The sequence below is a fragment of the Microtus oregoni genome, unplaced genomic scaffold (assembly GCF_018167655.1).
Source record: "Microtus oregoni isolate MIOR12 unplaced genomic scaffold, Mior012 000004F_ref0000308, whole genome shotgun sequence".
Classification (NCBI taxonomy): Eukaryota; Metazoa; Chordata; class Mammalia; order Rodentia; family Cricetidae; genus Microtus; species Microtus oregoni.
In genome coordinates, this window is record NW_024543063.1 from 12,507,641 (window position 1) to 12,530,593 (window position 22,953).

The window sequence follows — 22,953 nt, forward strand, 5'->3', positions numbered from 1 at the left end:
GCCTTCAACCCTAAACTGTACTTTAACCCGGAGGCCTGCACATGGCTGAGGACCTGTGTGGCATTGGCAGGGTGCAGGCAGAGGGGCGGCTGAAGAAGAAGGCTGTGGGGGACCCTAACAGGACGGGTGTGGGTATCTTGCTGGAGGATGTGAATTTTGCGCCAGAATCTGGGAGATAAGGATGCCAAGGACGGGCAATATGTGTTTAGAAAGTGCACCGTGCCTGGGAAGGTCACCCAGGAGAGTGAGACAGAGGAGGGGTGGGTGGGGTCCAGCAGGCAGGCAGACGTGAACAGGACCCAAACCAGGACTAGGGAAGATAGCGAGAGCGGCTGAGTTCAGAGTTACCAGGGAGCGGCTGATTGCTGGGATCCCCGCATGAGGAGCTAAGTGAGGAGTTGGCACTAATACCTGGGGGTCGGGCATGGACATCTGGGTGGATGTGATGACATCGTTAGAGACAAGGACATTCCAAGACTCAGAGTGTGACGTTAGTGGATGGAGGCAGAAGGAGGAGATGGACAGAACAGCAGAGCCACGTGGTCGGTCTTGAACCTGCTGCCATACCCTGTGGCTGAGTATGGGAGACGGTGGCGCCCAGGCTCGCGTTAAGACTGTAAGTGTGCCGGTAAGTTGCATGGTCTGAATGTGCCATGTGATTGTGTCTCCTGATCATGAGTTGTATAGAATAGCCAAGAGGCAGATTGCTAAAAGTCCACAGCGGGGAGGTAGAAGATGAGGGTTACAAGGGTCGGATAAGCCCCTGGGGGCACAGGAGGAATGTGGAGTGGGTTAGAGTTAGTCCTCAGGGAGACGAGCCCCAAGGAGGAACAGCTGGGTGGAAAATACCGGTTCCTGCTTCCTTCAGACATCGCATGGGCAATGGGCATCGGTGAGCAGTTTCTGATGGAGAAGCTTGAAGACTGTCCCAGGTGTCAGCACAGGCAAGTCACGTGCCGTGTCCTCGGCCCACGGCCCCTTTAAAGCTCCCGGCACCTTCCTGAGGCACTGCCTGTGCCGTTCATAGTTTATTTTTACCTCAAACGCAGTGTTTGGGTCTCTGGCTCCGTGATGCGGATGGCTGAGAGCCCCAGGGAGACTGTTGATGGCCTCCAAAAAACCAGCGTGCAGTGAGAAACAAGGTCCCACTTATCACGTGACTGCAAGAGCTGGCCACTAGCGCTCCTGAGAGCCTCAGCATTGAGCTGGCACAGAATGGACAGCCCATCACCTTCATTTCCCTAGCGGTGTGGTTCCTGCAGTATACGGTTAATGGCCCACTTAAGGGACCGTGAACTGTGCTAATATCTTCGAGAATGACCACGGGCCATGGAGAACCCAGCAAAGAGCTCAAGGGCTGAAAGATCCTAGAAAGGAAAAGCCACAGGGAAGCCGCTGTTAAACCTGAGCGGTCAATTCCTAGTTTACGTTTCCCCTGGGCATAAACAGAAGTAGGGGTGCCTGGGAGGAGCTGAAAGTACAGTTCACCTGGGCCAGAGGTTTCTGTGCCTTGAGAACTCGTAAGGGACTGGAATAAGCGACTGAGGAACATTCTGGAAACGTCTTCCTTGGCATCTTCTCCAAGGAGAAGAGAATGGTGATTTGTCTAAGGGTGGGTTAGAACACCGCATTTGCTGACAGTGATGGAGATTAAATTATAGCGACAACCGTAGAACACGTGTGCTCATGGTTCCGCGTGTTCTGGAGCCTCTCAGCAGCTCTGTAGGGTCTCACCCACGGTACTGGGGTACAGAGTTCATGGAAGTGGCAACTTAGAATGGGCCCTATCTATGAGGACTGGCTTTCCGCCACTTAGGGACCCTCTGGAGGACACACAGGTCCGGATCCTTTGTCCCTCCTCTCCTGTTGGCAGCCTGGGTTCTCACAGAGCCTTCTGCCCCAGGAGGAAGGCGACGGAGCTAACTGAATGCATAACTTTATTAAATAAATGCTTTGTCAAGACAAAAGACAAAGATCAAGGAGTAACATAAATTATAAGTTGAATAAATAGAATACAGCGATTTTCACTTCGCAATAAAATATGAGATCTTGCGGGTTTTTCTCTTTTTATTTTCTTAAGTACAATACGCTAGACAGGAGCTGAGCCCTCCCACACGGGGGGGGATTTCTCTCCACGTTCTGCTTGTCACAAACTGGTTTGTTGCTTTATTATTATTATTTTTCATCCGTTTCACCAGTAAAAAGTATAAGCATTTTTTTTAAAAGTTGAAAACAAAAAGGAAGAGAGATCAGAGCTATGGTGTCTGAACAGAATACTACAAAGACCTATATGTGCTGTGGTTATTGCTGTTGTAAAAAAAAATGAAAACAAACAAACAAAAAAAAACCCCAAAACAACCGGTAGACGTCTCGGAATCTGAAGGAGTCTTGTCTGAACTGTGCTATCCGGTGACAGGCTACTACTGTGTGACGGTGATGGTGCTGGAGATGGGGCCCAGACTGGCGCCTAGGGACCAGAGAAGTGGGGTGGATGGATGCAGGGCGGCTAGGGACCCCTCCCCCTCCTGCCCTCCACCCTTCTTTCCCCCATTCAGAAAGACTTACAAGAGAAGGCCAGAGTCTGGGAAGTGGCTGATGCCTATACTCCATTAGAAAACCAAGAAAGTATGTTGAAAGAGACAAAAACCTAAAAGGGAAACGGAGGCAGAGTAGGAAGGGTGCAAGAACCCTTGCACTTTAGTGGTTTGAAAACAATGACAGTTCAACCCCCCAGGCTCCCGGTGCTAAAAACCTTGCTCTCTTCTGCCATCTTTCTCTTGAAAGCCGGAAGGCTAGAGGGTCTCTTCTCCTTGTCTCACCCCTCTCAAGCTGTGGTAGCCACCAAAGCCCTCTAGGGGTCTAAGTGAGCGGAAGGACTGCTACCCTGCCTGGGAGGGGCAGGGGGTTTGGAGGTTGCCATAGCAACCTGATCTTCTAAGGAGCTTGGTGGTGAGGGTGTTACCATGGAGATAGATGGTGGTAGGAAGAGGATCTTGGAGGGCGAAGAGGAGTGACCACAGGAGGTCTCCTCGCCTCCTGTGGGGGGAGATGTTCCCAGGCCTTGTCTGTCTAGGCCTGGCCGTCAGAGAAACATAGCGTCTTCTCTTTCCCAGGTTCCCTGCTTTGTTCTGGATGGGCAAGACTGTCTGGGGTGGAGAGTCCATTTGGCTAGGCCTCTTTCACCTAACCTGGCAGGAGTGGGGGGAAGAGAGCTATCTTGCTTACTGCTTGAGTGAGACATTTGTCAAGAGAGGGGAAGAAGCTTTCCAAGGGAGAGCGGGGGTGGGGACGGCAACACTTAGACCTGTGACTGTGACTGTGGACAACCCAAATTAGAGGCTCCTAGTGGAGCCAAGGGCTAGCCTGGAGCCAAGAAGCTTCTTGCTCAGGGCATCGTGGGATTATTGCAGGCCTGCCTTCTTTCCCTGTGGCGTGGAGAAGGTCAACACTCCTCTCTCCGTGGCCCCATTTCTTTCTCTCCTGGGTTCAGCCAGTCCTCCCATTTGGAAGGTTTAATTCCATCTGCCTGTTAAAGGCAAGCTCCCACTGGGGAGAGATTAATTGTGTCCACATGGCTCTCCCTATAAGCAGTAGAGAGACTCCCAAGACTCCCAAGGCTGAACTGGGGAAGACCAAAGTGTCCGTACAACGTCCTCCATCCGTTTCTCACAGCGAAGAGCCCACGGAAGAGGCAGAGGCTCATACAAGGTCCATCAAGTAGTGGGGTGAAGAGAATACCCCCCTCTCAGGGAGGGGAAGGTGAGTAGGCAGTTCCTGGCTCAGTCTTTTCTTAGGGGTAGGGGTACCCCAGTATTTGCTTTGCAAATCCCAGTCATATGACTGCTCAAGATCCGGAGAATAAAGGCAGAAAGAAGAGCATCATGGAGAAGGGTTAGGATACTGGCCTGGGACATACTCAAGTGTGAAATGGGGGCTGGGGACATTGTGCGGGGAGATGGGTGCACTGGCCCTGCAGGTCTGATAAGTCCTTGTATTGCCATCCCCATCAGGCCCTTTGTCTTATGAAGATCAACTACCTCTTCCATTCCCAGCCAACCGTCCTGTCCAGGCACGAGGAGACAACCCCAAGCTCCATGGCCGTCTGTTTCCCAGGAGACGTCGTTTTGTTTCTTCGCTGCCCCCTTTTTGTTCTCCAAGTTCAGCACTAGAGGGGGCCTCTGCTGTGCCATGCTATCAAGAAAGAGCAAAGAGCTGTGTCCGCAGGGGCCTCCTGTACCAATGTCCTAGTCCCCTCTCCTGGCGGTCTGTCTTCAGTCTTCAAGGACAATCCTAAGAAGTCAGCGGACAATGAAATCTTTCTTGGATCACAATCTGGCGGGCAAATGACAACAGCCATGAATGAAGATCTATGCCCGATGGCTTTATGCCATCCTCCACCTCAGAGAGGATGTGTTGCCCGGGCAGAGTCGACGGAGCACTTCAAAGATTCTTCAGTCTCAGTCCCTTGCTGTGGGCTGAAGTTGACCTGAAGTTGTGGTGTCAGAGGCACATCCTTTTGCCCTTCGAATCTCAGTCAGGCTACTGATCCTCATCTCCATCCGTGCTTCTCAAGTCTAGAGCCTGCCTCAACTCCCCACCATCTGGGCTCTGTGATTCAACTGAGTTCTCTTCTGCCTCAGAACCCAACCCCTCTTCCCCCGTTTTCATCTCAAATTCCGGAAGGTTTATTAGCCGGGAGAAGCCAAGAGAAAGACTATTGGTATTTCCCTCTTTCCATCGCTTTCCTGTTCCCCTAGTCTCTGCTCCATCTTCTAGCTCTCTCTGTGGACGCCCCAACCCTATTGCCTCATCCCGGGCCACCTCTCAGGTCAGTTTCTTTCTGATCTGTCAGCCTGGCATCTGAGGGAGGCTTTCGAAATACAGGCAGGATTTCTGAGCAGGTAGAAGGAAAGGCCTGGGCAGGCCAGTGTGGGAAAGGGGATCTGGTGGTTTTATGTATCATGGTGTCTGTCAGTTACTTCCTGAGGGTGGCAAGGTTGAGATGGGATGACTCGGGATGTGTATTTGATGCACCATTGGGTGCCGGCAGTTCTCTGGCTTGGTGGATCCATTTAAACACTGGTTGGGAATCATGAGAAGATCTGACACCGTGTCCCATAAAAGAGCCAAATTTGTAGCTCACGGGGACCCAGAAGCAGGCAAAACTACAGTTCTGGCTTGTGTTAGTTGAACATGGATTTTCCCAGAATGAGGAAGGAAGATCTCCAGTGCCCTAAAGAAACTACTTTGAAGAGGTAATGCAAAACTTTGAAAGAAAAGAAGAGGGGGAAAACATAAAGAAAATAGACTTATATGCCTATATATGTCTACATGGAGCCTTGCAGGGAAGCACAAGCCCCTTTGTTTTCTCCGCCTATCATCCTCCTCCACAGAGGCTGCTGGGCCAGCTTTGAGTTTAGTGAAATCAAGGGCTGAAGCCACAAGTCTCTGGATGCTTGCTGTCACCCTGGGAAAGCAAGTCTTTCCAGTGTCAGGGGCAGGTACTGACTTCTAAAAAAAAAAATCTCCATCAAGAGTAAAATTTGCACACATATTGAGTTCACTCATCCGCTTGGGGAAAGACCTATTGGCAATCACTCAATTTCCTTTGTTGTCAGATTGATGGAACGCATTTCAGTGTTTATGAATTTGGGGGTGAAACCACCTTGCACTGGTAAGAGAAGAGGAGGGACAGGGTCTAGCCATCCCCATAGCTGGCTGGAGGAAGCCATAGACCTGAGAGAGAGGCACTGATACATTTTGTTGTTCCTTTTTCCCCCCATACCAATCAAACCTAGGTGTCACTGAATGCCACACTTTTGAGTGTCCCTGCCTTTCTCTGACTTCTGACTAGGGCTGGAAGTGAAGGGCAGATCCAGCCTGATTGCAGTGCCCTTTCTGTCTCACTGTTTCTCTTTTTCTCTCTGTAACCCTATCTGTCACTCGCTCTTTTCTACACACCAATGCTTTCTTTCCAACTCTCGATCCCTCCTGCTTTTTTCTCGTCTTCCCTTCTCTGTCCATCAACTTGCTTCAAAAAGAAATACATTTTCGGGGTTGGTGCAGGGAGTGTCTCCTTAGCCCTTGCTAGAGATTCCGAGGTCCTCAGTTTCCTCAAATATATATGCGTATATATTTCCCCTAAATGAGATGAAATGAGTGGCGTCCTGGGGTGGAGGGAGGCGCTGGCTGGAGCTGGGGCAGGGGGTAGGAGGGGGGAGGACGGGAGGGGACTCGTCACTCAACGTTACTGCTGTCGAAGGAGTGGCACTGGAAGTCCCCATCCACGTACTCCATGCCCGGCAGCTTCATCCCGTACTTGTCCACGCACCAGCAGATGCCACGTTTGCGGCCACGGGAAGGCTTGCACTGGGGAGAGAGGCAGCCGGCAGTGAGCTAGCTGTACCCTGAAGCCCCCTTCTTTTCTAACTGTGTTCCTACAGTTGAGAATTGAAAGGGGTACACGCTTATCCAACTCTTGAGGTTTTGGTGTCCCCACCGCGTGGGAGAACCCCGAGAAATTGTTAGTCCGCGCACCCTGCCCTGGAGTTGGCCCTGCCATCTCCCGTTTGTCATCCACTTGGGGACCAACCTCACACTCTCCAAGGGTCATCAAGAGAGGACCCTAGCCATCCAAACAGGAAACATTGCTCTGTGGCTCTATTGCGTACCAGATGCAGTTTAAGAAGGGTCACATGACAGGAATTCTTCTAATAATTTTGTAGGGATGTACCCCTTCTTCCTTCCCCTCAGGGTGATGGGCACTGCTAGTCTGCACAGGGGCTTTAAATAACCAGGGCAAGGGGTCACAGCTAGAAGTGACAGGGCCAAGATATGCCCCAAGGATATCTAGCTTGTAACTTTACTTAGAGTAGGGGTCCCCTCTAGGTTTGTCAAGGTCATCCAGTTAGAAATGGCAAGGGCTTGGAGTTCACTCCAGACCCACCAATCAGAAACGCCAGAGGTGAGGTCTGGGAGCCTGGTACAGGGGCACGTACCTGCTTTCTCTTGTAGAATCCTTTGCGGTCACAGTTGGGCAGGTACACAGCACGGGGCACCATGCGTGGACTGGCTTTGAGCTCCTGCAGGGACGCTTCCATGTGTCTGCGGCAGGGGCCCTGTGAAGACAGGAGGGATGAGAGGGCTGCCGTGACTCGAGTGGAAACCACTCAGGTGTGCAGACCTATGCATCACGGGGGGCATCCAAAGGGATTCTGGGAGAAGAGCTATCGCCTCCATCAGAAGCTATTAGAGCTATTTCTTCTTCCTCACCTGCTGGTGCCTTGGTTGTACAGTAAGCCTGTGTGTAGCCTGGCACAGGGCTCTTCTTTCCCGTTTATCTTGCAGGTCACTCACCTTCAACTTTTCTACCCTTCCAAGCAATGAAGACACAGGCTGTACTCTCCAGACACGCTAGGATAGTGTTCAGCTTCTATCTGGGACCGGCGATAGCTCTAGGGGTCGTCACCTCCTATGTGTTCACTCTTATACTAGGTACTTTCTTTGAAGAGCTATTTCTGTTTCCACTGACTCGGATCAACCCTCAGTCTGGATAAATAAACTCAAGTTCTCAAAAGCATCCTCCCAAACCCTCAGTTGAACCACCATGACCGCATTAGGTCCTTTGATTGGTCTAGCCTGAGCACCCTCTGTGGCCATATATGTTCAAGTAAGGTGCAGGCACGACCACCTGGTGGTGGTGGCCAGGGTAGGGAGGGGAGAATCCCTAAGACTCACTTGTTCAGATTCCTGTCTCATCTCAGGCGCAGGGACGACTCTGGAGTGGGCAGTGTTCTCTGCGCCTCCCACAAACTTGGACTGGGTCAGCTTCTTCCTGCGGTCCTTCTTCACAGCCTCGGCCTTCAGCTCGGATATGCGAGTGTGTTTGGGCCGGAAGACCTTGGGGGAGTAGGTCTCTTCAGCCATCTCGGAGGTGGTGGGTTCCTCATGCTCTCGAGAGTCTCTCTCTGTAGGGAGATGGAGTGAAAGAATCAGCTTCTGAGGCCAGAGAGCAGAGTCTAGAAGCCAGGATGTTTGGACTTGGGTATCGAGGGATGGGAGCAGCAGAGGGTGGAGACCATGCTAAGGACTGGGAGACTGGAGAGGCAGAAATATGGGCCCCGGAGAGGTACAAAGTAGATGGAACCCAGAGGCCTCCTCCCTCCACACTAGCTCCCAGCTGGCTCCATGCCATGCACTGGGCCCGGGAGGCTGGGCATTACTCAGCTCACCGAGAGGGGCTGACAGCTGGCTGGGGCCACACCAGTTATATATAGGAGCAACTTGGTGACAGAGTCTATACTTAGCTGACTTATGTCCTTTAGAAAAAAGAAGTAGGACTTTGTTCACGTGTTTGTTATTCTGTGAATGCTGCCTGCCTGAGCCATCTCAGTACATATTTCCAGTAAGTTCTTTCCTCGTTGGGGCCCACCATTTCCCTCTGGGCTCCCTGACCTTGCAACCTCAATAGGTTACGAGTGGGAAGCTCTTAGATCGCAGTCCCCAGGTGGTGTGCTTAGGGTGACCCCCAAGACCAGATGTAGGATCAGAAAGGGATGGGGGCTCAGATTCCATCACCTTTGCTATTTAGATACTAAGAAAGGAAAAACGCCTTTGGGATAGCCCCAAAAATAATAAAATAGGGCAAAGGAAAACCCATAACCCTCCCTCAGATACCCGGAAATATCTACAGCTAAGTGTCTTGGATATGAAAGAGAAGGGGGAAAGAATTCAAGGAAGTTGGGATGAGGGGAAACTCATAAGGAAAGAGGAGTTTTGGGTTTTGGAGAAGACACTGTTGGATGTCTCCAACTCCCAACCCAAAGGGAACTCTGGTGTGAGCCAGGGGAGGCATCTGGAGATGGTCAGAGAGCAGGGGACCCCAAACTCCCAAGCCTAGGTTCCTCTTGGGCTTGGCAAGCTTAATGAACCGGGCATCCATTCTTGCTAGGAGGAAGCAGCTAGAATTTTTATTTTCTCATTGATCTAGAGGATTTCATTGGTTTCGGAGAGGAAGAGAAACAGCTACTGGAAAGGAAGACAAAGGGTCGGGAGTACATGACAGTGCCAGGCAGGATCTCCCCAATCAAGTTCAGCATGGGGATTTCAGACCCTCCCCTTCTCAGCCCGTCCCCCTTCCTCAGTGTCTGACCCTACTGTATAAGAACCTGTTGGGATAGCTAATTCCAGGCGGACTGCTGAAGGTGGAGTTTAGCATTCTAGAGATTAAAAGAGGATATTTTGGGATGAAGCCAATTTTCTTGTGGAACTTGGGGACAGGAGGAGGTGTGTCCAGTCTGCAGTCTCCGAGCAGATGGAAAAGTAGAAGGGGAGATCTTTCTTTAAGGGCTTAAAGGACTTTTGCAAACTCTGGGCCTCATTAAGTCTGGGCTCCTGGGGGTGCTTACACTCCTCCAATTTTCAGGCTTCTTGCTTTTGAAGAGCAGGCTTAAAATTTGGATGTGTCTCCCACTTTTTGGTGCCACTTCACCCCACGAAAGCTAGAAACCTATTACTTAGGCAGTGGGAGAAGCAAGTAGCAAAGATGTTAATCAGTGTCTTGTGGTCACCTGCAGACTCCAAAGAGACAGTGGTAACTTAGAGGCAGACCAGGGCAGAGTCAGAAAGATTAAAGGACTGGCAAGCAGGCGTTGAAGTTGAACGGGAATGCCAGCACCTGGCTCAGCTGCCTTGTGGCCGAATCATAAAGAGGATTTTATTTTGGGAAGGTTTGGATTTTAAATTAAAAAAAAAGAAAGAGAGTCCATGGGTCGTTTCACAAAGAGAAAATAGACTGAGGTTGCTGAAGGGATTTAGGTGGGTACAAGAGAAAGTTTCCAGGAAACTACCATGGCTTTCAGAAACAAACAGGGTTATACCTCCACGTAGCCAGTAGGTGGCGCAGGAGACCGAGAACCCCTCCCACTTGTGCGCAATTGCAATGGACGGCGTATTTGCATGGACTACGCAATTTGAAAATTTAGCCCTCGGGTGTCTCTCCTTCCTGCTTATTTGAGACTCATCAATCCCTTCTCCCTCTTTGTGTGTCCTCAGCATGCACTGAAAAAGTCGGGGGATAGACAAGGGAGAACTGTGCCGGAGTGGAGGACAGCGTGGGCAAGACTCGTTTGTATGTCCCACAGTTTCTCAATCTGTGACTGGAAGGTGATCCAGAGAAGAGAAACACAGCCTAGCTCCCCCCTCCCTCTTGAGGCCACTGGGAAAGGTTTCTGCAGAGGATGAGAAGTGTGGGGTGCTCAGGGTCCCCTTCCCAGAAGTCACCGCAGCAGAACTTTTAATTTCACGATCTGTTCCAACAATTAAGAAAGGGTTTGTGCTGGTCAGCTTTTATGCTATCCCAGTGTTTACCCTGAGGTCTGTTCTGAGTCTACTGTGGCTCTAGCCCTGTCCTTCTGGCCAGCTTTGTAACGTGCCTACCTGTCACACTGAGTTCATCTGTTCAGCCTCCCCTTCCTATCACTGTGGTACCACGGGGAGGGGTGGGGGGTGGTGGGTACATCAGCCTCTCCCTGTGGCAACACATACACGCACGCTTGCACGCACGCATGCACGCACCCAGAGACTCTGCTGTTCACCACATTCCAGCAAACACAGAGTATCTCTCTGGGAGCAGGGCTGGTTTTAAGGTTGCAGAGGTACCCCAGGAAGGGCAGAATTTCACAGAGCACTGTCATGTACACACCCAACTTTTCTAAGACCACACCCCAGCAGCCAATGCTTTCTTGCAGGCATCTGACACTTCACCAATATGTGGAGACACGTTCTGGGCTTCCTGGGACTCTCACGCTTGCTCCCTGTGTGGGCCCTAAAACCTGGCGTCTTAAGGGAGCACAACTTTGTTCTTTAGCTCTCTCTTTCCTTGGATAGTAGTCAACAAATGAGTGCATGAATCTGCCCCCAAGGCAAAAAGATTTGGAGGCTAGAGGCACTTCTGTAATAGAAATGGGGCAATCTGTAGTTTAACGACTGCTGTGGGAGGCCATGGCAGTCATGCCCCTGCCTCAGAGCACGATTACTTTGCTGCAGGGAAGAAAGGAGCCGGGCAGTGTGGCTGAGGCTTCTGTTTGACTGAGACTGTGCAATCCGGGAGCTAGAGTGGCTATTTAAAGGAACAAATACCCAGAGGGCCTCGGTTGTTCTCTTCACATTTCCAGTGCCCCACATCGCCCGCCGGCTGCTACTGTGCTGGACCGTGCAGATACAGAACACTTTCATCATCGCGGTGAGTTCTACTAGATAGCACTGGCCCAGGACACTGAGCAGTGAGTGCCTGGATAGTGACAAAAATAGGCTACACGCTCTGCCCCTCCCTCCCCCCTCTTGCCTCGTCTTGTTTCTCAGCCAATAGGCAGCCTCCTGCTCTCTGAGGCAACGCGAGGCTTGTGGGAGAGCCAAAAACCGGCGGCACACTGTCCCCCAACATGTTAGACGTGTTGTGGTCTCCCCAAGTCTTACTGCTTCCCAGCTGCAGATGGAGGATAATTAGCTCAGTTGCACCGTGTGAGCGCATTTGCATACAGAGAAGGGGAGGAGGGATTCTGGACAGAGACCTGGCCCACAGCGGCAGCTGCCTGGCCCCAAGCTCTCTCTGGAAGATCCCCGAAGACACCATTTTCTTTTCCATTGTGGTCAGTAATACAGGCTGTGTCCAGGGATTTTAACAATCAGAATAAGGAACTGAACTTCCAAGAGGAAAATAAATGTAGATAACTGTATACTAAGGGGAAGGAGGGCCAGCGGGGTTCATTTAATTTCAAACAGCTTAACCTTAAATTCTGAAACAGTTTGCTCACGGAAATGTTTTAAGTATATTTGGAATGACATACCATAAACCTTATGACCCAAATAAATACATCTGTCTATATATATCTACATATAGGTGTATAATATATATTATATTATACTGAAACAGTGTCTAAATTGAGGTTTATATTCTAAATATAAAAAGATGGCATGGATTTTAATGATAGTATATAAAAAGATATTGATGATTTCCTTATCATTATTTGGGTACATGTTAAGATGATAATATTTGGGCATGCTCTGCTGAAATATTAATTTTCTCTGTTTCATTTTAACCTTTAAAAATTTTGGATGATGGGGGCTGGAGAGATGGCTCAGAAGTTAAGAGCATTGCCTGCTCTTCCAAAGGTCCTGAGTTCAATTCCCAGCAACCACATGGTGGCTCACAACCATCTGTAATGGGGTCTGGTGCTCTCTTCTGGCCTGCAGGCATACACAGAGACAGAATATTGTATACATAATAAATAAATATTTAAAAAAATTTTGGATGCTAGGCTTTTTTTCTCTCCCTCCCTCCCACCCTCTCTTTCTCTCTCTCCTCCCCTTTACCCTTCACTCCATAAATTCCACACTCAAAAAAAAATTAAAAATAATAAAAATTGTGGCCACTGGAAAATTAAACATTACGTATGTGGCTTGTATTAGATTTCAGTTGGATGTGCTATTCTAAAGACTCCTGAAGGCGACACACTTCTAGTGGGGAATAGAGAGCTGCCATAGTCCTAATGCTACAGTTCAGAGTTCAAGTGACTGGAGCCTACATAAATTCACAAACGGAAAGAGATCATATAAGGCTCTGTTCCGAGTGACATTCCCCCAGGGCCTAGGATTTGCCAAGGAAAGGCTGTCTATCTGACAGTTTAGGCTGAGGACTAAGTGTAAGGACTATTTGGTGGAGCCTAAAGGCTCAGCAGGTGGGTCCTACTGGGAAGATAGGCTAGTGCCATTTGCCCGCCTCCCCAGCAACCCCAAAGGGAAAGGCTTCCTCAGCCTCTGGACAGGTGGGGATGGGTGGGGATGCATCTTGGCGTAGCCTCAGATTAACCTCAACCCCCATCTCTAACCTGTCAGCAAAGGCTGGCCTGCCAAGATGGACATACCTGGATGCGAGTTTTATCAGCGTCTTTGGTGGATGATCCTCTTTCTGATGTAGAAATCCTATTCCCCCCCCCCCCCCCCGCCCCGGGCTGGCATCCTACCTCGGATCCTGCTTGCCAGTTCCAGAAAGACCTGGGCTATGGTTACCACGGGCCTGTTTATCACAACCCAAGTTACCATGGGCAGTAGACCACTGAGGTCCTGTGTTCTCCAGAGAGACAGGCAGCTCAGGCAGTCACAGGGCGGTAAGGACCTGCCTGCCACATCAGAAGAGCTCCTTGCATTCAGGAAATGAGGGTTGGCCCACAGACCTGTAGGCTGTGCCATTCCTTCAAGCCCGACTTGCTCACTTCCTCTGACCAAACCTGGCCTGAAAAGGGGGCAGAAGAAACCCTGAGAGCAAGAAGGTATTAGAGACCCTACTTTTGGGTCACTCCACTGCTTCTCCAGCCCACAAAATAGAGCGCCTCCAAGTGGAGGGGTCTCCTTTCACTTTCAGAACACCTACCACTGGAGGGTAGTATTCGCCAATGCTGGCCTAAGGTCTGGGCTGCAGGTTAGACCAGGTCTAGGCAAGAGCCCTAGTGATGACCGAACAAGCCAGAAATAGCAAGAGTGCCACAACTCCTAGGGAGGAGCCGAGTTCAAGTCCTGACCACCAGAGATCTTGTCTTGGGCAAGGGGCTTCCTGTTTCGGGTCCCAGAGTCCTTATTTATAAAGTGAGGGCCTTAGCCAAGATGGTAGCTGTGGGCTTCTTTCAGTGTTAATGTTCTTTAGCCAATATCCAGATAATTCCTGGAGAGAGGCTAAGAGACAGTTAGGATACGTGGCCGGGCAGGAAAGCATAGAAATCATGGCTGGGGAGGGAAGCAGACATCTCTGCCGGCTTCCTTGGTTAGCTGCTGCTTTCCTTCTGCAGACATTTGGCCAGTCTTACTGCCTTGAACAGCCTGCCTGGCTTGGAATTTAAGGACAGCCCTTGAGAATTGCTGCTTTTGCCTAACTGGTAAAAGTGCAAACCACAGCTGAATAAAACCCCTTCCACTTGCCTGTTTGTGGCTCATGGTAACCATCCCCCTCTGGAGGGGGTGTCCCTTGTTCATACTTGGTTGTATACAGCCCTTCCAGCTTCTGAGTATTGTGGCTCTGGAGGGTCATAATGCCTTCTTTAAATTTTACCTTTTCTCCCCAATTAACTACCTTAAGGTTATCGGCGCCGACTGTTCAAGTACAAAGTGAAAATTCTTTGGTAAATCCCCCCTCTCATCTTTTCTCCTCCTCCCTGAATTAAGAGACCAGGACGGAGTCTAAGGGATTCTTGCTTCCATGGCCTCTGCTCCAACTCTCCAGTGACCTCTGGCTGGAGGGTGCAGCTGCAGGCCTATCTGCTTGCTTAAAGGCTGAGAACTACAGCTCCCTGCTCACAGGGGATGCCTCAAAGTTTGGGGAAAGGGAGAGAGGGCAGGGGAGAGGAGGATATTGAAGGGAAAAAAAGGGACTTGGAAAGAAAAGGAGCTTCCCTGGGCCAGCTGTGTTGGATGCTCCAGGCCCTGCTGACATAGCAGAAAGATGGGGCAAAGGCAAGCAACGTCAAGTTGTCAAGTTCAGCACGGTTCCCAACTCTCCCTCCGTTCTGGTTGGCCTCAGCGTAGCCGGCTCTCACAGACTTGCTTCAAAGGGAGGGGGTGCTGTGGGACAGAAATCTGGCTCCCTCAATTTTCCCTGATCTTGGTCAACCCAGACATGGATCTGGCCAAAGAGCCTTGCTCTGGATTGACTTCAGCGTGGCATTCTGGACCAGGGTTGGCGCCGAAGCCAGGACCAAGTAGCAAAAGCTGACTTCGTTTTCATTTGCGTGATGTCCCCTCCCCTTTCTTTTCCAGAAGCACGTTTTAGGTTTCTCTTTGCCTTATTTCTCAATGACAGGATTGATATTCACAACCCTCTGCTCCCTGCATCTCAGATTTCAAGTCTCTAGCCCAGGAGACACTATCCAGACCCTCCAGTGTGCTGGGTAAAAACCACCAAACCCAGAGACCGGTTCCAGACGCTGCTCTCGGAAAACCTGGACCTTCCTTGACCCCCTGAAACTCACTTTTATTTATTTCCCTTGGCCCTAGAAACTCCTTTCTCCCTAGTCCCTTCAGCCTCACGCACACTGCCCTCTGCTTCTCTATCTCTCGGCCAGGCGTGCTCTTAGCAGCGGGCGATCTCTAGGCCACGCCCTCTTCAGTTGCCAAGCAACGCACCCAGCAAACCGCTAGTCTCCGCCTGCCTGTGCACGCCTCCCTCTCCAGAAGCTTTGGCTGCCTGCCACCTCATTCTCCTCCGCTCCTCACTTCTCATTCTAGAAACACACTGTACTGGGGGTGTTACATAATGCAAATAATATATGAATATATAATATGTACTTTTGGTTGCATACCAAATAAAAATACATTATATGTATAATATAGCTTTCACTGAGGGAGAAGAGGTAGGTCCAAGCTCACACTACTCAGATTTCGGTGGTGGGGGAGGGAGCTTAGGGAGAAGGAATTTTTTCTAAAGGACCCAGAGGACACCCTCCTCTTTTCACTACCCATTTTCCTCTCCTTAAGAATGACGTCATCTTTAGCGTTTTAGGGATCCAGCTAATGGCTCTCGGGTTGAATGATCTTCCGAGAGCTGGTTCCCATCCGGGGAAAAAGCATCAACCTTCGCCCCTGTGGATAGCAGCCAGAGCGCAACCGCAGCCCGCGAGGCACCTGCCTGAGGCGGGCTGGGGTCGGAGAGAAGCGTCGCCTCTCTCTCTCTCTCTCTCTCTCTCTCTCTCTCTCTCTCTCTCTCAGCGCGCGGGCACGCAGGCTCATGCACTGCGTTAGCTTGGGAAATTGGATGCTGCCTCTCTGCTGGGCTAGCATTTGCGCTCGCGCATGCGCACATATCCAGCCCAACTACTCCCTATCAGTCACGTGGTTAGGCAAATAAAAGTGGGGCCGGGCTACTGCGGAGTCATAACTTGCGCACTTAGGCTGTGATGGGCTTGCTAGCCACAGCTCTTGTCTCCAAGCCAGGTAATGGATTCCTACCGTTTCGGCGGGCAGGAATGTAATATAAAAAGATAACCCGGAAAAATCTGTCTGTAGGGCTTCCGCGGTTTGTACTTCCCCCTCCCTCTCATGATGCAACTTCTCGGGACAGCCAAAACCTGCACTTCCTAGGGAGAGATGCTGAGCACAGTCCTTAGGTCCTTACTTTGCATTTTAAAAAAATTTTAAAAAGATTACAAAACTCCTCACGTTGGAGTGCTTGTGAATCAGGGAGGACGGCAGGCGGTGAGAAGGCCTTTGTTTTCATTGTAAGGAACTGCACCAAATAAACATTTAGCTAAATTGTAATTCCTCTAGGAGAAAGTCAATAACTGTTCATCTCTCCGAGCCCAGATTTTGTGCATCGCTGATCAAGTAATATATATGTACATATATGTTTATATACGTATATATGTACATATGTGTATATATATATGATCAGATAACTCCCCAAAGAAACCTAGCTTGAGGCAGAACTGTTCTGATTGAACAAGCAGCTCTGTCAATCTTTCAAACCATAGACTCCGGGCACACAGAACTTGGAGGCGGGGCAAGAAGGGGCGGGGCAAACGCATTGGTGACTCCCCGTGCATGGTCTTTCTGTCTCTCTCCGCCCCTTGAATTTTGCATTCTCCGCTTCCAGGGCCCCTCATGCATTTAGCCACACTCACTTTCAGTAGGGGTTAAGTGATTGGTGGGGGTGGGGGTGGGGGTGGGGATAGGGGTAGGGGTGGGATGCTAGGGTGGAGTGGAGTGGGGAGAAAGGGAGGGGAGGATGAAGAGGGCAAGCATCCACTGGGATCTTGAGGACGTCTTCACCCCACACCTCCCATTACCTCTCAAACCTATTTCCATTTTATTATCTTAGGTAAAATCTGAATTCAGAAGGGGGAAAAATCATTAGGTTCAGGGACGAATATTCAGCACAGAACACCAAGCTCTTTTCACCCTCTACCCAACAGCCCGCCCCAGCACTTCTGCAGCGGTCATTCTCTTCCTGGGAGGAAAAAAGAGACACGGTTTACAGTCTAAGGTGTTTTATCATTGATCATAATCAATCATATCAATTCAAAAACAGCAAGTGTACATGTGGGTGAGGTTCAACACCTCTACCCAAAAGGCACGAGTTACCCAGATGTAGTGTGTGTGTGTGTTTACGAGTGCACCCCTGACCAAGTAAGAATGGACGGTTAGATAAATCTAGATGCAATGGGATGGGGAATGGGGCTTGGAAGGATCAAGGTAGAATTAGCTCCAAAGATGGGTAATTCATCTTTAGGCCCCAATTAAAAAAGACCTTTTAACAAAAAGATTTTTTAAAGTTTAGGGAGAAAAGTATGGGGGTGGGGTGGAGACGGTTGGTCATTTAACCTGTTCTTTTCCAGAGTGGACGCACGGGATTTGGACTTTGAGATTCAATAGGAGCTCGGAGTCTGGATTGCCACGAGTTAGGAGTGGGGGAGGGTCGGGCTGGGGTGGAGGCTGAGATCGAGCGCAAACTGTAAGAGGTTGGGTTAGACAGACGCCAAGGATAGCAGAATCTGCCAGCGCTCCAAGTCCGAGGTGCAAAGACCTACCCCATCTATTCCCAGGAGTTACCCATGGTTTAAACCACTTGCTGCGCAAAGTGCGCGGGTCCCAACCCGTCCCGGCTCCCCACCCGTCCAAAATCCCCCCACCCACTCTCCACCCGTGTGCCTTGCAACTGGCACCCCGGGATCGCTCACCTATCTTGGTTTGCTCGCTATAGCTCTTTTCGCTGAGGCAAACCCCGCGGCCATGCAGCAGGGCGTGCAGCGGCTTCTCCTCATCCTGCCGGGGGAGGCAGCGCAAATCTTGGGCACAGCGCTCAGTGTAGACGCCACACGACTGCCCCTCCGCCAGGGCGCAAGTCATGCAGCAGCCGCAGCCGGGCTCCTTGACCAGCTCGCAGCCCAGAGGACTGGGGGGACACATGGACAGAGCTTTCTCGTCGCAGGGCTCACAGTGCACGAAAGAGCCCAGGCCTTGAGCTGGCCCGGCATAGGCGGCCAGCAGCAGGAGGACCGCGCTGAGCACCATTTTCTCCGAGTCTCGCTTTACCTCGGGGCGGGGCAGGAGAGCGAGAGTGCGTAGAGAAAGGGGCCAAGAGGGCGCCTGGAGATTTTTTTTTTTTCAAATCTCTTGCAGGTAGAGCAGGTGCCCTCCCCCAAACACTTGCAAAATACGAGGCAAGGAGGATTCAGGTGCCTGCACGCAAGTCACAATTGCAAGGATTAAAGACTTGCAACAGGTTGGGGGTGAAAAAAAAAAGAGGCGCGCCAGGTGCACGCAGAGTGAGCGGAGACCTAGGAAATCCCTAGGTGGGATCAGGTCAGAAATACAGGGGCGAGCGGGGGGGGGGGGGCGCACAGAATTGCTCACCCCAAAGCAACAGAAAATATGAGCTTGGAGGCTGTGGAAATGGGAGTGATGAAGAAAAAAATGGATTTGGCTTATTTTTTTCCTTGTTGCTTAAAATCTAAAACGCACCCCCACTCCTCACCAAGCCTCCGCTGCCAGCTGCGCCGCTGCCGCAGAACAGGTAAGAGGCGTCGGCGGCTGCCAAGAAGATGGGGAAAATGTTGAAATCAAGAGAGAGGAAAAAAAAAAACGAACAAAAACCCAAACCTCACCAAACCTGGACCCTAACACCTCTGGTCTCCCACTCTGCCACCACCTCTTCGGAACCCGCAGGTTCTGCTTGAAGCCCGGAGAAGGGTGCAGACCGAGGAGGGGGGAATAACGAAAAGGAACAAAAAAAGGGAAAAAGCCCAAACAGCTTTGCAGCTCTTTGCTAGCTCTTTTTACCCCCCGGCAGAAGTTTCCAAAGAGACTGCGGGCTCTGGTCGAGCAGGCGCTTTTAAATAGACGGCCCCTGGCTGCCAGCCAGTTGTAGCTGCAATCTGAGCTCCCCAACACCCAACCCATGCAAGGATGCCAAGGAGCTTTGCAGCAAAACTCACACGGGGTGGGGGTGGGGAGAAGCCTTCTAGACACACGGAGGCTCCCCTTCGCTCCCTGAACAGTGCCCTCCGCCCCACGGAATGCACGAACAGGGCTTGGGGCACAGACTAGAGCTTCAGAGAGCAGGGAGAAGGTGGAGGGAGGAACAGGCAATAGTAATCTTCGTGAGCTGGCTGAATACAATGGAGTGGCTGGGTTCACCCACAACTAGCCTGGACACTGGCTTTTAGGACGCACATTTTCTTATTAGCCATATGTACCCTCCCAACAAGTCCTTTCCAACCTGTAGGAAAAAAAAGCGGCTAAGTGATCACTGAAGGTTTGTGTGTTGTTTGGGGGACAGGTAGTGAACACTAGCCGGTGAGGGGCGTTGAGATGAATTTAAAAAGAGGGAGAAGGAGTGGTGGGGGTAGATCCTTCCCTCATCAAAAGTCTGAAAAATGGATTAAGGTAAGAACTTTGGTGGAGTACTGATTTTAGTTACATTCAGTGGACATTTTCCTTCATCTATGTAGCTGGCCAGGGAAGCTTATCTCTGTGTGTGTGTGTGTGGTGTATGCGCCCGTGTGCGTGTGTGTTACATGCACTGTCAAGAAGGGGTACCCACCCGGCTTTGTTGGGAGCAGTGACTGAGACAGAAAGAAATGCTGTGGTCTGTCAGCATCATCTGGTGTCTAAAGTGTCCTTCCCATGGACACCTTAAATGTTCTTCTAAGTGGAAGGAAGGTAGACTAGCGATAATCTTGGGGTAATCGAGGGGGTACTTTTGTGGGTTTGTTCCTGGAGTGATGGGGTGCCACACTGCAGGAAACCTTGTCTTAAGGTTAATGGGTGCAGAAGAATAGAGCTCAGGGGTACACAGTGGCAGGACCCTGGGACCTGATCAGGAGAAACCCCGACCCAGGACCTCACAGCTCCGTTGGCACTAGGGACCATTCTTTTCTTAGGAAAACGAAAGAAAACCTAATCTCTGAAAGAAGGGATATGATAGTCTTAACTTCTTTTAAAAGTAAGTTTGACCTGATAGGTGGGCTCCAGACTGCCCACCACAGACCAAGAAGGACCGGTCAGGTGACCATCTCTGGGGAGTCCTCAGGGAGGGGCTCTCCACATTCTCCAAGTCCCTTTCTTGCTAAGCGCTCCATTCTTCTTTTAGAAAAGGGGCTGCATTTCATGAATTTTGCCACTAGACTGCACCCTTATCTATGATAAGAATTCTTCTTGGAGGACTGTTTTTAAGAAAATATTTCCCTTGCTAGCTCCGTTTGGGAACATCTCGCCCAGTGCCGTTCACACTCCCCGATCCTGATTCACGTTCTCAGCTCTTTGTTTTCTGAAAGGCACGTTTTAAAACAAGCCTGAAGTCTAAAGTTTGTGCTTTTACACCCATTGCCAAAGAAGTTTTAGGTGTTGGTTAAGAGAGGGAGGAAGAGCTGTGGGCCAAAAAAAAAAAAAAAAAAAAAAAAATTGTAGGAAGTCTGTTCCAACTGCTTATCTCTACTGTAGGAGGGGTTGGTAAAGCAGGGAGCAAAGTAATGTTGAAAAATTGGGTTGAGATATTTCAGAAGCAAAAGAGATCAACTGTTATTTTCTCATTTGAATCAAGTTCAGGCAAGAAGAGTGGTAGGCACACGGAAGGCATGGTATGGGGATGGGTTCAGATCAGCTTGAGGTTACGTTTGAGATAAGTTAGAAAACTAGGGTGTTTTTTTTTTGAGGGACCATAAATTACCCAGTTCCTGTCATCCCGTACTCTCAAAAGATGACCTCCAATGACCAACTTTTCCTTTTCTCCAGCTCACTTCTTGTGGCTGGAAAATACATCGCATGAAGGCCAGGAAAAGAGGAGGTGATGGTTCATAGAGAAGACAGGTGGGTAGAGAGAAGAAAGAAGAGACAGGGTGGGGAGCGGGTCCTTGGGCAGTGACAGTGAGGTCATGGGGAAAGACTGGTGGGCTCATGGGGATAAAGCAATAAAAGACCGTGTTAAGCAACAGTGTTTGATCTCCACTTCTCAAAGGGCAGAAGGAATTCAGAGACAGGCACTGCTGTTCAAGGGCATCGGCTGGGTTCTTGAGAGGAGAGAGGAGAATGAAGCTCCCTCAGCATCCTGGGATTGTCTGCAGGGATTTTGTCCAAAGAGAGGGGACTGTTGAGACAACTTTTGTGCTTAAAGTCCATATGTGACATTTGTGGTTGGGATTGGGCATATGGGCCTCCTACGATTCCATTCTCTCTGCCTTCTATTCCAGAGGCTCCAGGCCCTTTACATTACCTTTAGAAGATGGGAGTGGGGTGGGTGGAATTGGGGGGGAGTTAATACCAACAAGTGTCTTTGAGATGGCTAGCTCGTTCTGGTCAGGTTCAAATCTAGTTTTACTCCCAGAGACAGTGGCTTAATTTTGCTGCCATGACCTTCCTTGATTGTGTATAGCTGAGCTCTGGAAAGCCTCTGTGATCTTCTCGGAGATGTCAGAAGTTAAATATCATCCACTGTGTTCCACCTCCTCTAGGATCACTCTCTCAAGAATCAAGTGATGATTAGAACCGAGCTTCAAGAACTACGAGTGAATGAAAGATTTGTGTTGTTTACCTGGACAACTTTCAAAGGGCAGAGGGCACTTTTTAGTTCATCAAGCTTACCAGACCTCCATAAGCTGGCTGTTTCTGGAAGGTCTTGGCGTGATTTCAAAGCAAGGATGATGTCTGCTAACAGGGTTGGGAGAAGCAGGAGAGGCTTGTTTACATCGCTGGTTCCACTTTCAAGATCTGGTCACTGACACACACACAGACGAGAGCATGTTAGGCACACTAATGCCACAGTCACATCTGGATGCCCCTCTAAGGTAAACAGGCACCAAGTCCTCAAGTCCCTCTCCGGTGGAGAAGTTCAGCAGGATTGAGGAGTTCAGGGCAATGGAGTTTCTCAAGGCTGCTTTGGTGTAATGACATCCCTGAAGGCTAGGTGGCAGAACTGATACATCATTGAAAACATGCCTCCCTCTTTTCAGGCAGGGGAAGAAGCAGCAGAGGCTAATGAAAGAGTATTAACAATGGGGTTAGATGCCTGGGAGAAGCAAAGCCTTGCACAAGGGACATCCTTGTGTACCCACACCCTGTGGGTACATTTATATGCTGACAAGCCTGCCCACTGCTTTTGGTGTTAGTACCACACCTACCTGAGCTACAGAATCATCCATGTCCCACTAGCGAGCAACTGGCTCTTCATGTTTTACCCTGGAGACAAGGTCCCTCCAGCGTGGACTGTGGTGGCTTTGTGTGCATCAACACAAGCCCTAGAACTTCTCCAATGAGTAATTAGAAGGTGATCGCCATCAAAGTGCATGGCACTTTCCCCCCTTCATATTCTTTAAAGTGTTAACTTGCCCGTCTCACACAGTCAAGACAGAGAAGGTCACAGCCGTCTGCTCGGAACACTTTGCCATTGCGGCTGGGGACTTTCTCAAGAATGACACGGTGCTGCCGGGGTCAGCTCACCTGCCTCACCCTCTCCCATCCTCATCTGGCAGAGGCAGGGGCTCCCTTCAGATAGCTCTGTGTCCATTTGCACAGTGGAGTTGTCGGTTTTATATGGCATTTCTTGTAGAAAAGACGACTATCTTGCGGGTCAAACCACGTGCTGCTTCTAAGTTCAAGTTTTATAGCGAGGCTCGCTGTAGCCAGCAACTTAACTGGAGTTGAGATTGACCCTGAGGCTGACTGTGACTCACAGTGATTTGTATCCCTATGTGAGCAGTATATGCATTCACGGTTTTACGAATTGACGTTTAGAAGGCCCTGGAGCAGATCCAGGCAGATAGGGGCAGAGCAGAGCCCCATAAATACAGTTTGGGCCCAGAGCCCTCCTGTCTTCTCAGATCACGGGATCTGGCGTGTTTTTACAACGAGCAGCTCAGAAGCTGTGTTAATTTTGGAAAATGAGATTAACCAGGAAAAGTGATCCGTTGTGACTTA

At 50.2% G+C, this 22,953-nt stretch overlaps 1 protein-coding gene across 1 annotated transcript; it reads right to left on the reverse strand.

Annotated features, from left to right (window-relative positions):
• Window positions 1–1,929: 1,929 nt before the first annotated feature.
• Igfbp5 (insulin like growth factor binding protein 5) lies at window positions 1,930–18,844 on the reverse strand. Its single transcript, XM_041649964.1, has 4 exons — window positions 17,721–18,844; window positions 7,738–7,967; window positions 6,999–7,118; window positions 1,930–6,369 (listed from the first exon to the last, which is right to left on the reverse strand). Exons 1-4 carry the CDS (start codon window positions 18,052–18,054, stop codon window positions 6,238–6,240), a joined length of 816 nt encoding a protein of 271 aa, XP_041505898.1. The 5' UTR covers window positions 18,055–18,844; the 3' UTR covers window positions 1,930–6,237.
• Between the last annotated feature and the right edge of the window lie 4,109 nt (window positions 18,845–22,953).

Bases quoted from the DNA above. Each gene is read 5' to 3' on its own strand.
- Igfbp5 (XM_041649964.1), bottom strand. From the start codon at position 18,054: ATGGTGCTCAGCGCGGTCCTCCTGCTGCTGGCCGCCTATGCCGGGCCA. The intron at 7,968-17,720 runs GTGAGCGATCCC...ATCTCCCTACAG, and splicing joins TAGCGAGCAAACCAAGATAG to AGAGAGACTCTCGAGAGCAT. The intron at 6,370-6,998 runs GTACGTGCCCCT...CTCTCTCCCCAG, and splicing joins GATTCTACAAGAGAAAGCAG to TGCAAGCCTTCCCGTGGCCG.